Source organism: Octodon degus, unplaced genomic scaffold (genome assembly GCF_000260255.1).
Source record: "Octodon degus isolate 3935 unplaced genomic scaffold, OctDeg1.0 scaffold00061, whole genome shotgun sequence".
In the NCBI taxonomy this organism is placed as follows: domain Eukaryota; kingdom Metazoa; phylum Chordata; class Mammalia; order Rodentia; family Octodontidae; genus Octodon; species Octodon degus.
In genome coordinates, this window is record NW_004524637.1 from 8,129,825 (window position 1) to 8,142,493 (window position 12,669).

The 12,669-nt window shown below is 41.6% G+C and overlaps 1 protein-coding gene across 1 annotated transcript in view; it reads left to right on the forward strand.

The window, feature by feature from the left end:
* The window catches only part of Ttk (TTK protein kinase), a 53,781-nt gene that overhangs the window by 7,118 nt on the left and 33,994 nt on the right, over window positions 1–12,669 (forward strand). Inside the window, exons 5-11 of the mRNA XM_023718717.1 lie at window positions 416–559; window positions 1,576–1,690; window positions 2,549–2,621; window positions 2,705–2,799; window positions 4,672–4,759; window positions 6,329–6,449; window positions 12,279–12,430. Coding sequence (XP_023574485.1) covers window positions 416–559; window positions 1,576–1,690; window positions 2,549–2,621; window positions 2,705–2,799; window positions 4,672–4,759; window positions 6,329–6,449; window positions 12,279–12,430 — 788 coding nt within the window. The remainder of the gene's footprint in view (window positions 1–415; window positions 560–1,575; window positions 1,691–2,548; window positions 2,622–2,704; window positions 2,800–4,671; window positions 4,760–6,328; window positions 6,450–12,278; window positions 12,431–12,669) is intronic.

The following is a 12,669-nucleotide window of genomic DNA, read 5'->3' on the forward strand; positions in this document are numbered from 1 at the left end:
GCTGGCATGTGGTGCTGGGGGATCGAACCGCGGTCCCTGATGCCTTGCCAAGCTTGTTCCAAGTAGGTGCTTTAGACCACTGAGCCATCTCTCCAGCCCTCTCACCTGCTTGTAATGCTACATTTAACCTTTGCTTCTTTTTTGTTTTGTTAAACTTCTGTTACTTCTGAAAATGAACACTGATAAGTAAGTACAAGTCAGTTGTGCATTGCACAGTGAAACTTTGGATGTGAGCTATTACCAAGAGTTGACTGCATGCGTGGGGAGAAGGGAGAGAGTGTTTATCTCTGCGATAAAGCATGTGAGTGTCTGATAGATATTTTTGCTTTCGTCTCTTAAACTTCTACCTAGATCCGGATGGCTGAGCATGAGGGTGACTGCTGCATAAAGTGACAGGTGTTTTCTGCTTTGTTAGGTAATGTCAAGAAAAGCAAGCAACTCCTCCACAAAGCTGTGGACAGTGGAGCAGTGCCGCTAGAAATGCTGGAAATTGCCCTCCGGAACTTAAGCCTCCATAAACAGCAGCTGCTTTCAGAGGAGGAAAAGAAGAGTCTGTCAGGTAACTGCTAGTGTATGCTAGTGCCTTTCTGTGGTAAATAATACTGCAAACAATTCAGGATGATAGCACAGAAAATTTTCATTTATGTGGAAAGGTCAAAATCTTTTTCTTATGATGCAGGGTCTTGCTATGCAGTTCAGACTCCTAGTGATCCTCCTGTCTCAGCCTCCAAAGTGCTGGGATTATTGGCATGTGCCACCATGGGTGTGGAGCTGGGGCTCAAACTCAGGACCTTGAACTTGCCAGGCAGGCACTTATGCCTCCAAGCTATGTCCCCAGCCCGGAAAGGTCACAATCTTTTTTTTTTTTTTTTTTGCGGAGCCAGGGATTGAACTCAGGCCCTTGTGCTTGCCATGGAAGCACTTACTGTACTGAGCTATCTCCTCAGCCCCAAGGTCAAAATCTTAAGATTAAATTATGAATATAAAGGGAGTGAGGTTTTTTTTTTTTTTTTTTTAGAAGTACAATGGTCTTTACAACCTTGTTGACAATTTTTCTAATCAAAAAACGAGGATGGGTTTTGGAAAGAGGGTGTACTTTTACCTGGGAAAGACAGTTTTACACTTAAGGACAGTTTGAAGAGCTGTAATACTTAGCATTATCTTCTTACCATCCCCATGTCTACATACCTTACCTGTGGGCAAATATTTATTTTAAATTGATTTTATAGGTATTCTTATTTATGAGATTTTTTTGTGTATATCCCTTATATCTTTACAAATGTAATAGCAGATTTGGGTTTGTTTTTTTAAAATTTATTTTTAATGTATTTAGTACAAGGTCTCACTGCACAGATCCGACTCATAGTGATCTTCCTGTGTTCAGCCTCCCAAGCACTGAGATTACAGGCTCCTACCACCATGCCCAGTCTCAATCACCATCTCAGCACACCCCGGGGGCGGAGCACAGCAGGCAGGAGAATCAACCTCCAGCCCCTGCATCTGCCTGAGCAGGCACTTTAATCTGCTGAGCTCTCTCTGGCTGGCCTTCTAATCGTGGATTTGAAATTTTTACAGCATCTACAGTGTTAACTGCCCAAGAATCATTCTCCGCTTCGCTTGGACATTTGCAGAATAGAAGCGTCAGCTGTGACTCCAGAGGACCTGCCAGTAAAGCCGGGTTTTTATATGGGTAAGAAAATCGAATTGGGGCCGGCCAAATAGCTCAGCGGATTAAAGCACCTGCAAGCAAGTACAGAGGTTAGGGGTTCGATTCCTGGGCCTGCTGTGTTGGCACACACCTGTAATCCCAGCTCTTGGGAAGCTGTAAACAGGAGGATCACTACGAGTTTGATCTAGTAGTGAGACCCTGAATACCTTGTAGACCCTTCCCTAAAATACAAAAAAAAAAAGAAAATTGAATCGTTCTCTTACATGGTCATCATCTATGTGGCATACACGTGTGTGTGTGTGTGTGTGTGTCATGTACAACAGCAGTGCTGAGCAGCGAAACAAGCACATTTGAATGCAGCGGCCCCTCACTTATCACGGAGGCTGCGTTCCAGACACCCCTGAGAAAGCGAGAATCAGCGAAGTAGTGATGTCGTATTTATTTTAGTATTTATATATATTTTAAGGTTTTATAGATCCCACACTCCTGTAAACCTTCCCACACTTTTAAAAACACTTCTAATATTCTTAGCCGTTTTCTAAACTCCTAAACCTACATAATAGTAACAACATACATATACTGTGTGGTACAGTATGTATTCATCCACTAAAGAAGCACATACTGTATGTTCTTGTAATGTTAAAATTAACATTTTTAATATATTTTAAAATTTTAGGCAAAAATTAAAACCATGAATACTACTCATAAATACGTTTACAGTATTGTACACTACCACAGAATCCCACCATATAGCAAAAAATCGATAATCTAGACTATTTTTTGAAAACCTATGAAACGGTCTGCAAAAGTCGAACCGTGAAATAGCAGGGACAACTGTATTACTCTTTGGAAAATTGGGGGTATTTTCTTTCTTTTTAGGGAGAATATACCTCCACAGGATGCAGAAGTAGTTCATCAAAATCCCTTGAAACAAGCTAACAAAACTAAACGAGTAAGTTATTTTGGGTCTTTGATTAAGGTACTAGTAGTGAATACTTTGTTTCCAGTTACTTAAATCTTTCAAAATATTTTTAGTCTTGCCCATTTGGAAGAGTCCCAGTTAACCTTCTAAATAGTCCAGATTATCAAGTGAAGACAGATGGGTCGATTATGCCAAGTTTTACAAAAAGGTATGTTTGAGTTTTTACTTTTAATTCATATTTAAAGATTGATACACGAAAGGCTTTAAGTCTTACTGAGTCACAGTAATTATTTTTAATTACTAATCACCAGTAATTGCAAGAAGCTACTGAGCTTCTAAATACTTTCTCTAGGAACCAAAAAAGAGAACGTGACTTTTTTGTTCTTTTCCCTCATTAAAAATACTTCCTAAAGGAACTAACGGAGAATTAGGAAAGCATGTCAGAACAAGGAAGTGACCAGGGGTCTGCCCTTTAGCTCAGTTGTTTAGGTGCCTTCTTCAGAAAAGCAGAGAAGTTCAGGATGCTGGTTTGATCCCCAGAGTCTCATGCCTTTCCAGACCTGCCCTGAAGGAATCCTGAAAACAAATCCAAAATTAAGGTGACCATGAAGTTTAAAGGGCTGCAGCACCCCTGTGGCCGCAGCTCCGCGCCTTGGAGCCCTCTTACATCCAGTGGCTTCTCTGGGGAGAGCCTCTTCCTAGTGCAGTCAGTCTCAGGGGACAACGGTATCTGTGGCTCCAGCTATTAGCCGCTTGCCTCAGAGTTAATGGCTTCCAGAAACAGGGCGTTGTCCCTTACCGGGCTGGAGGCCTAGTGTTCAGGCCCTGCCCTGAGAAAAATAAAGAGGTTAATCCAGCTGGGTGGTGTGCGGTGTCCCTTTAGCTCCAGCTGCTGTGTAGGGTCAACTGGAAGGATCTGCTGAGCCCAGCAGCGCAGCAAGACCCTGTCTAAAACAGTGGGACATCATAGACAGTGACATTGTTACCACGACCAACATGCCCCCTGCTATTAGCGTGGATGCTTATCCCAGTATGGGAACTGGGAACAAACAGTCTGGATCAGCTAGGGGAGAGTTTTTCTGGCTTATTCTTAACTTTGATCACCATGTACAGTACTATTTCAATTGGAAAAATCTTGTATTCTAAAGAATCATTTTGCAAAGAAACTTCAGTGAAAGATAACTGATTGTTTGTACTTGGTGTCTTTGATAATTAAAGTCCTTTTTACATTTAGGCTTTAGCTAGTGCTTGGTTAAGTACTGCCCCCCTTTTGTGCTCCTAGAGATTGAACCCAGTCCCTTGCACTGAGCTATAGCCTCTGCCCTTTTTTTCAGTATTTATTTTGAGATAAGATCTTACTAAGTCATGGAAATGTTTAGACTGGGCTTGGACTTGGGCTCCTCGTGCTAGGCCTCCTCAAGTGCTGGATTAGAGGCGTGTACCAGTATGCTGGGGAACGTCATGGTTTTTATCACTTTATTGTGCACTTGCGTTTCCAGCATCAGTGTAAATGAAGTGTAACAGAGACTTGCTCTCATTCCAAAAGAAAGAAATCCAAAACCACAGAAACGCCCCCAAACTCCAGCCATATTCTCGGTACCTGTTGGGAATGCCTGGTGCTAGGTATATGCAGGCCCACAAAAAATTTCCTGGTCCCTGCTTTGTAAGCTGTTTGTAATGTGAGCTGGGCTTTCCCTACATGCTTCTGTGCTGCATCTGGCTGTAGCTCTAGTACTTTGCAGGTAGCAAGGACGTCACAGCTGTCTCCTCAGCGCTTTTCTCAGGGCTTAGCACCTGACCTTCTGGCATCGTCATTTTTGTATCAGACTCAATGTCAGTTTTAAAACTAGCTTTTGAGAGGTTCTTGCAACTTAAAGTAGCCATTATTAAAAAGCCAACTTCAAAATGAAAAAATAAGGGGCTGGGGAGATGGCTCAGTAGAATAAGCGCTTCCCTGGCAAGCTCAAGGGCCTGAGTTCAATCCCCGGTTCTGCCAAAAAACAGGAAAGGAAAAATTATGTAGACCTAAGAGATTGATTTAAAAGTCAACATTAAAATTATTTTGTTCCATGGGTACTAGGCAGATCTCTGGATCAGAATGTCGAGATTTGACGGGCCCTGCATCTAAACCAAGTGGAAATAATTCCTGTGAATTGAGAAATTTAAAGGTACTTAAATATTTCTGTGCCATAACCATTCCTGATCTTAGATTCCTAGAGCCTTTTCTGGGGAAAGGGTCCAGGGCTCACCTGTCCGCAGCAGTGCTCCTGAAGCGAGAGAAGAGGGCCTCCAAGTAGGGGTGGAACGCCTTGGAGCATAGGGCGGTGGACAAGGTCAGCTGTCTCTTGGAGAACAATGGAGAAACATGCACTGGGCCTACGTTCAGGCAGCGTGGTTGGCCCGGATGTGGGAATCGCTGGGGGAGCCCAGATTCTTTTCCTTGCTATGTTGGATTTTAGGGTTTTGGTAAGAGCTTTAGGAAAAACCTCAGAATATTAGGGATGAGGTAAGGGGATAGTAACCAAGCCTGCCCTGCTAAGGCAGAGAAACTTTGTGGGCATCTCAAAGACAGGAAGTGACTTTAGTTATTGGTGCTGTGTGATTTCTTTAGGAGTTATTGCTGTTACAATATTTGACCTAAAACTCTGGGATCATGACATGTATTTTTAATGTTACTATCTTATAGTAACATCACTCTTCCAAGGTCTTAGATTCAAAATATTAAGTTTTTCTAATCCTGGATCTCTTAAGAAAGACTTGTGTTTGGGCTGGGGAGTTAGCTCAGCGGCCTAAGTGCCTGCCTGGCTAACGCAAGGACCCAAGTTCGATCCCCTGTACAGCATGCTATGCCAGCCCTGGAACTCTAGGTGAGGCGTGCTGGCCCTTAAAACCGGATGTTGTGATTCACGCCTATAATCCCAGCGCAGGGGAGGCTGAGACAGGAAGACCACTAGGAGTCTGAGTCATGTAGTGAAAACCTGTACAAATAAATAAGAGAGACTTATGCTTATTTATGTGAAAAAGTTTACTCCCTGGATTTAGAATAACTGTCTTGGGGTGATACAAATGTTAATTTTTATGAATGCTGTTATTTTTGGAGGTAAAATGCAATCATTAAAAAAATTAATTAGATTTTCTCTTGTTGCAAGGCTTGGTCTAGATTGCATTCAGACTTTGTAATCTTTTTTTTTCTTCAAGGGAAATATATTTTATTTTATTTTATTTTTTTGGGAAATATATTTTAGTAATTGAGTAACATGTCCAATGAAATGAAATTGGCCAAATTTATGGTTAAGGCCCTTTGTATTCTAGTAATTCAGGCTGTTAATATTTTTGGGAGTTTGAATCTACATGTAAGTAAAATAGATAATTGTACTAGTGGACTGGCCAGATAGCTCAGTGGTCTAAGGCATCTGCTTACGCAGGTGCAGGCACCAGGGTTCAATTCCTGGAACCGCATTCCATGCCATCCCCAGCCCCAGGGTGCAGTGAGGTGGCCAGAGACTGGGCGGAGTGGCGTGCACCTATAATCCCAATGCTTGGGGGTCTGAAAACAGGAGGATCACTACAAGTCCGATCTGTGTAGGGAGACACTGTAGACCCTGTACTAAATACATTTAAAAAAAAAAAAAAAAAAAAAGATAATTGTGCTAGCAATCTTTTCATAAAGATAAAACTTTAATATATTGAATAAGACATTACCATTAATGAGACTTTAATATCTTTTTTTCACGTAGTCTGTTGAAAACATTCAGTCTAAGGAATGTCTGGTATCAGACGAAAAGAGTTTTGAACTTAATACCGACTCAGTAACTCTGAAGAATAAAGCTGAATCAAGTCTTCTAACTAAGTCAGAAGGTAAGAGTGACAACATCAGTCCTTGTTTCTTCAGTTCAGATGACTACTTTCTAGTTAGGAAAATAGCTACTAAAGAATTGTGGTATGAGATGATCTTGGATGAAAAATATTTATTCCTGTAGCACAGAGAGTTCGTTCTCCTACAAGATGCATAAAAAGGAAGAAAGGAGGAGAAACACAATGGAACTAAATTGTTTTTTACAGTTGGCTAGACAGATTTTCTGGAAAGACCACTGAAGCTGTGTATATGGCCACCTTCCCTCTTTTATTAGACATGAGTTTTTGCTACATGGGTACTGTAATGTTCTGCGGTATATAGATGAATGAGACAGTGCTCCAAGGAGAGGAGGTTGTAATTCATTTGTAGAAGACAGAAAATTAGGGGTTGGGGGTGTAGCTTAGCAGCACAGCCCTTGCCTGGCAAGCACAAGGTCCTGAGTTCAATTTCTGGTACAAAAAAAAATATGCTGGATGGAATGCTGAGGTTGTTACAGGGACCACAGAAATGAAATCAGAAAAGAAACTGAATTGGTTTAGGTAAAATAAGGAAGTTTGTGGAGGAGAAGAAATTTAAAGAATTGTTAGGACTTTTTTTTTTTTTTTTTTAATGTATTTGGTACAGGGTCTCACCATACAGGGGGACTCGCAGTGATCCTTCTGTCTCAGCATCCCTAGCCCTGGAATTACAGGCATGTGCCACCATTCTGGGTGCCCAGGTGCGGGGCCGGTGTGGCATGGGATGCCAGGGATTAAATCCCAGTCCTTGTGCTTGCCCAACTGTTAGGATTTAAATGGAGAAATTATAGTAAGAAAGTGTTTCAAAGGGGAGCAGTGGTTTTCGCAAAAGAATATAATCATTTTAGGAACAAGAGATAGTAGTCATGCTGAAAACTAACACAGGTAGTTTACAAGCTAGAAGTAAGGCTAGGTAAATTCTGAATGTCCGTCTTAATTTTTCTTTTAAACTTGCGGAGTACTACTTAGGCTTTTCCCTCAGGACCATCGATAGAATCATTCATTCTGTCACCACAGTTGCCACCGTTGGGCCGAGGAGGAGCTCTGGGGCCCGGCGAGTCTTGCTGATTGTATGCTGGGCACTTTCCAGCTTATATTCCCCCAGGATTAACTCCTGGGGAAGCCTCAGCGGCAGGCAAGCAGGTCAGCCTGCCGCGCTGTCGCAGTCTTTTCTTAAAACCATTATTTTGATTGGGAACAGATTTCTATTGCTAACATTTAGTGGAACTTGTCCATATTTTATATTTTCTTGACAGCTATTAAAACTGGTGTGAGTCAGTTCTGTGTGCTTGTTAGTGCTATTTAGTTGACACCAACTTAGTATTTTTCAGGGGTTGCTGTCGAGTGCAGTATACTGATTTTATTATTAATTTCCTGCTTGCAGATTTGTTTCTGTAGTACTGGGGATTGAACCCAGAGTCTGACCCTGATCTACATTACCAGCCCTTTTTTAAAAAAGTTTTCAGACCCGGCCTTTGGTTTCCAAGGCTGGGCTCAGACTGGACCCTTCTGTTTCATTCATCGTGGGAGTGCTGTGCCTCCACAGGGAACCCCTTTCTGATTCTAACAGCCTGAGTGCAGTAGGCTGTTCTGTCGTGGCCTGCGTTCTGCTGCGCTGCCTTCATTCACCGTTGGCTGTGGAGCTCATCTGTGTTACTGTGCCGCATTTTCTTGCTTTTTCCTGCTGTATAGTATGGGCGTGCCACTTTTCTCTGGTCCACACCAAGCAGAGAAAAATTTGGGGGCTAGTATAATAAGTTTAATATGCTGAAGATAATACTTGTTCTTTCTTCCCTTTTTTATATGTATCTTAGGGAAGTGTCCACAGGGTATTCAGGGTCTCACTGCTAGATCGGACTCATAGTGATCCATCTGTTTACAGCCTCCCAAGAGCTGGGATTACAGGTGTGCACCACCATGCCCAGTCTCAGTCGCCCTCTCAGCATGCCAGGGATTGATGGCCCATGTCTGCCTAAGCAGGCACTTCAATCTGCTGAGCTATTTGGCTGGCCCTAAAACTTGCTTTCTTTTGAGTTTTAACATACTAAATTATGAAATTAAAAGCCCTGAGTCCAAGTTTAATAATTCAGTATGAAAATATGCTTGTTGCTTAGTCATGATAAACGTGTGTCTTCACAGGTGCACACATATGGGTAGAAGTACTGTTGGTAACTGGTGTGTGTGACCCCCGATGTCAGTGCAAGTGACACTTGATACAGGGGCTTGGGACTTTTTGTTGTTGTGTGGTTAGTTGCTTTTTCCTAGGTGGTCCTATGGCTTGAATCCAGAGCCTTTGCACTGACTTGCATCCTCAGCCCTTTTTTGTTTTTGCTTTGAGATAGAGAGATAAGTTACCTGGGCTAGGCCCAAACTAGTGATCTTCTGTCACAGCTCCCAGGTGTGGGGTGCCTGGGCCACCTGTGGAGTGGCTGTGGGAGGCGGAGCTGTCACTGCGCTGTCCTGCTCAGGGGAATTGTGAAGAATACTGCTAAGGATCACAATAAGTTCACAGCCATACGGAGCCCACAGCTCCGGGCGCCAGGTTGGATGCAGCTGGTGTGCAGTACGGTGTGAACATGCGGCAGTGTATCTGATTGTATGGGAGTAACAGTTTAAAGTCTAACAGATAGTACTACTGTAGGTACTTTGGTTGTCCTTGCGTTCCTGTGTACATTTTTCTACTGAGTGGATGCCAAGAGCAGAATGCTGGGATAGGGGGTGTGGTAGGTAGCTCAGCTTTATCTAGTGCCCACGTTCCCAGAGGAATGGTGGGTCAGCATTTTCTTCTGGCTTTGTGACGTCAGTTTTAATTTTATGCATTCTGGTACTGCTATCGAGCATCTTCTATTCATTTGAGTATCCTCTTGAGAGTAGTGGATTTTTTTTTTTTTTTTTTTTTTTTTGAGATAGGGTCTTCCTCTGTAGCGCATTTGGCCTGGAACTGGTGTCAATCCTCCTGCCTCTGTCACTGGAATTACAGGTGTGCACCACCACACCTGCCTGAAACGGTTGAATCTTGCACATTTTTCCTGTTTTATTGCATCTGTGCCTGTGTGGTGCTGAGAGAAACCCAGGCCTTGGGAAGCTGAGCCTGCATCTTCCACTGAGGGATGCCTCAACCCCGCAGTGATTTTATTTTTTAAGAGGTATTTATATCACCGAGATAAAATCTCTTTTGTTACAGGCATTACAAATAGCTTTCCTTTTTTGGGTAAGGGCTTTTGATGATAAATTCTTAATTTTAGTGAATTTTACTCACCAGTCTTTTTATATGGTGAGTACTTTCTGTAGTTTTAAATAAATCTTTCTGCATGCCAAAGTCAAAAATGTATTTTCATATTTTTCAGATTTGTGATTTTTACCTTTCACATTTAGGTTTTACTTGAATTTAATATTTATGTGTACAGAAGATACAGGGTCAAGATTAATGTTTTTTCTCATATTATTCCAGTAATGTTTATTGAAAAGATCATCTTTTTCTCTCTGAAGTTTTGTGGATGAGGTGACTCTGTAGGTGGCTGTGTTGGATTCTTCCTCGGTCCACGGTACATTTTGCCTGTGTTGGTAGTGTCTTTGCTACTGCCGTTTAGTCTTAGTGCCCATGAGCATAAATCTTTCAGCTTTGTTTTTTAAGAATATTTTGGTTATTCTGGATCTTTTGGATTTCCTTATAAATATTAGAATTTATGTAGCAGTTTCTGCTTTTCTTAAAATACGTATTTAGTACAGGGTCTATAGAGTCTCGCTACGTAAGTCGGACTCTAGTGATCCTCCTGTTTTCAGCCTCCCAAGAGCTGGGATTATAGGCGCACTACCACACCCAGGCTCAATCTTCATCTCAGCAGGGCCGGCACTTTACCAGGGATTGAGTCCCAGTCCCTGCCATCTGGCTAAGCAGAAGCTTAAGTCTGCTAAGCAATCTGGCCAGCCCTCAGTTTCTACTTTTAAATAATGGAAATTTAATTGGAATCTAACCGAACCTATAAGGAAACAAGGGACACACTGACATCTGTATTGTTTACCTCTCAAGTCTCCTACACTGTCATATCCTTTCACTTATGTAAAACATTGAGAGAAACCTTTTCTGTGTACAAATCTTGCATGTCTTTTGCTGGATAGTGTTGTTTTTTTTTTTTTTTTTTACACTATGACACTATACCTTACTTTCTCTTTTTTTATGCACTTACTAAACAACCCAGACTCACAGTGATCACCGTCTCAGCCTCCCCAGCACTGGGATTACAGGTGTGCACCACCACCCTGTTTCAGGGCTGGCACAGTGCACCCGGGGTTCTGAGACTAGCATAGCATGTGATACTGGGGACTGAATTTGGGTCCTTGCACCTGCCAGGCAGGCGCTTAGACTGCTGAGCTATCTCCCCAGCCCCGTGCACATTATTTTCTTGAAATATTGCCAGTATATAAAAATGTGATTGATGTTTACTTGCTGTTCTTGGGTACAGTGACATTGCCAATAGTTTCTCACATATTTGGGTTTGGTAGCATAGTCGTGTTTGGAAATAGCACCACTTTTGTTCTCTCTGATCCCTATAGCTTTTTTTTTTTTTTTCCTTCCTTCTTTCCTTCCTTCCTTTCGGTGGCACCGGGGATTGAACTCAGGACCTTGTGCTTGGCCAGGCAAACGCTTACTTTACTGAGCTATCTCCCCAGCCCCTTTCTTGTCTTTTAGAGTTGCAAAGACTTCCAGAATCCTTATGAGGTCTTCAGCGTTTTACCTTCTGTACGATAATTGCTGAAGTTTTTCAGTCCAATGTTCTCTGAACTTGGCCGCACTGTAGATTTTTATGGCTACTCTTATCATGTGGAGTGGGTTCTGTTCTATTTAGTGTTCAGTTTTTAAGATTAAGTTTATTGGTACATTTTAGGGACACATAATGATCACATTAATTACAGAAAATTTGTACCTGTACATGCTATAAACTTGATTTTTTTTCTCCAGTGGGGTTCTGTTTTATACCTAGATTGCTAAAAGTTTTTTATTACTGGATTGAATTTGATCAAAAACTTCTCAAAGCCATTGAGTTATTCATATTTTGTCTGTTCTGTGTTTATGTCATAATATATTTAAGAATAAATCTACTTTTGTGTCAGGGAGATGGCTCAGTGGTGTTAAGCACCTGCCTGGCAAATGCAAGGTCCTGAGTTCAATCCCTGGTACCAGAAAAATGAAATAAAATAAACCCACTTCGGCCATAGCAATTTAATATTTTATATATAATTCACTAATATTTTGTTTAGAATTTTTTCCATCTATTATGACTGAATAAAATTTTTATAGAGTATTAAACATTTTGCTGAGACAGTTTTGTTTAAAGACCCTTAAGAAATAAATTATAGGGTAGTAAAACTAGTAGACATCTATGAAATGGCACATTATTTTCTCTTTCCAGAATATTTAAGTCTGGCATGGTCTTTAGCAAAGCTGCATAACAATTTGGGAAGGTGGTTATGTCACAGCTTTGTGAAATGTATTTAGTAGAAGCAAACTCTTGTTAGTTTACAGCTTTTAGGGTTTTTTTGTGGGAGTTTTTTAGTAGGGGGTTCTTTCTGTTTTGTAGTACTTGGTATTGTAGGGCTATTTATCCTCGGCTTTTTTTTTTTTTTTTTTTTTTTAAGACAGAAGTTTACTAAGTCGCCCTGCCTAAGGCTCCTGAGTAACTGGAGTGTGGGTGCACCTAGGTCTCCCATCTCAGCCTATATAGCAGGGATTACATGAAGGTGTCACCCTGTACGGCCTTTGTTATTATCAAATATCCTCCTTTTTTTTAATGACAATAACAAATATAATTTCAGAAGCTAAAGAGCATCAAGAACCAAAGGCTCCACAGAGCACACGGAAACAGTGGCAATCTAAGAGGAAGTCAGAAGGTGTGAGCCACAACCCTGCTGCCGCCCAGTCAGAGCAGCGCTACATGCCAGATGTGACCCCAAAGGTTGATACAGAGGTACTTTCTTTTCCCTTAAAGTCCAGTACTGCAGTTACTCACAGTGCATTTCTCAGCCTCGGTGACCATGTTGCTTTTTTTTGTTAAATGCTTACATGCTGTATTTTATGAAATAGTTTACTAGTGCAGGGGTTGGCAGTCACATACTGTCCTCAGTGGTCCAGATCTAGTTTGCAGCCTGTGTTGATAAAATTTTATTGGAACACAGCCACGCTCATCATTGACATGTGAAGCTACTT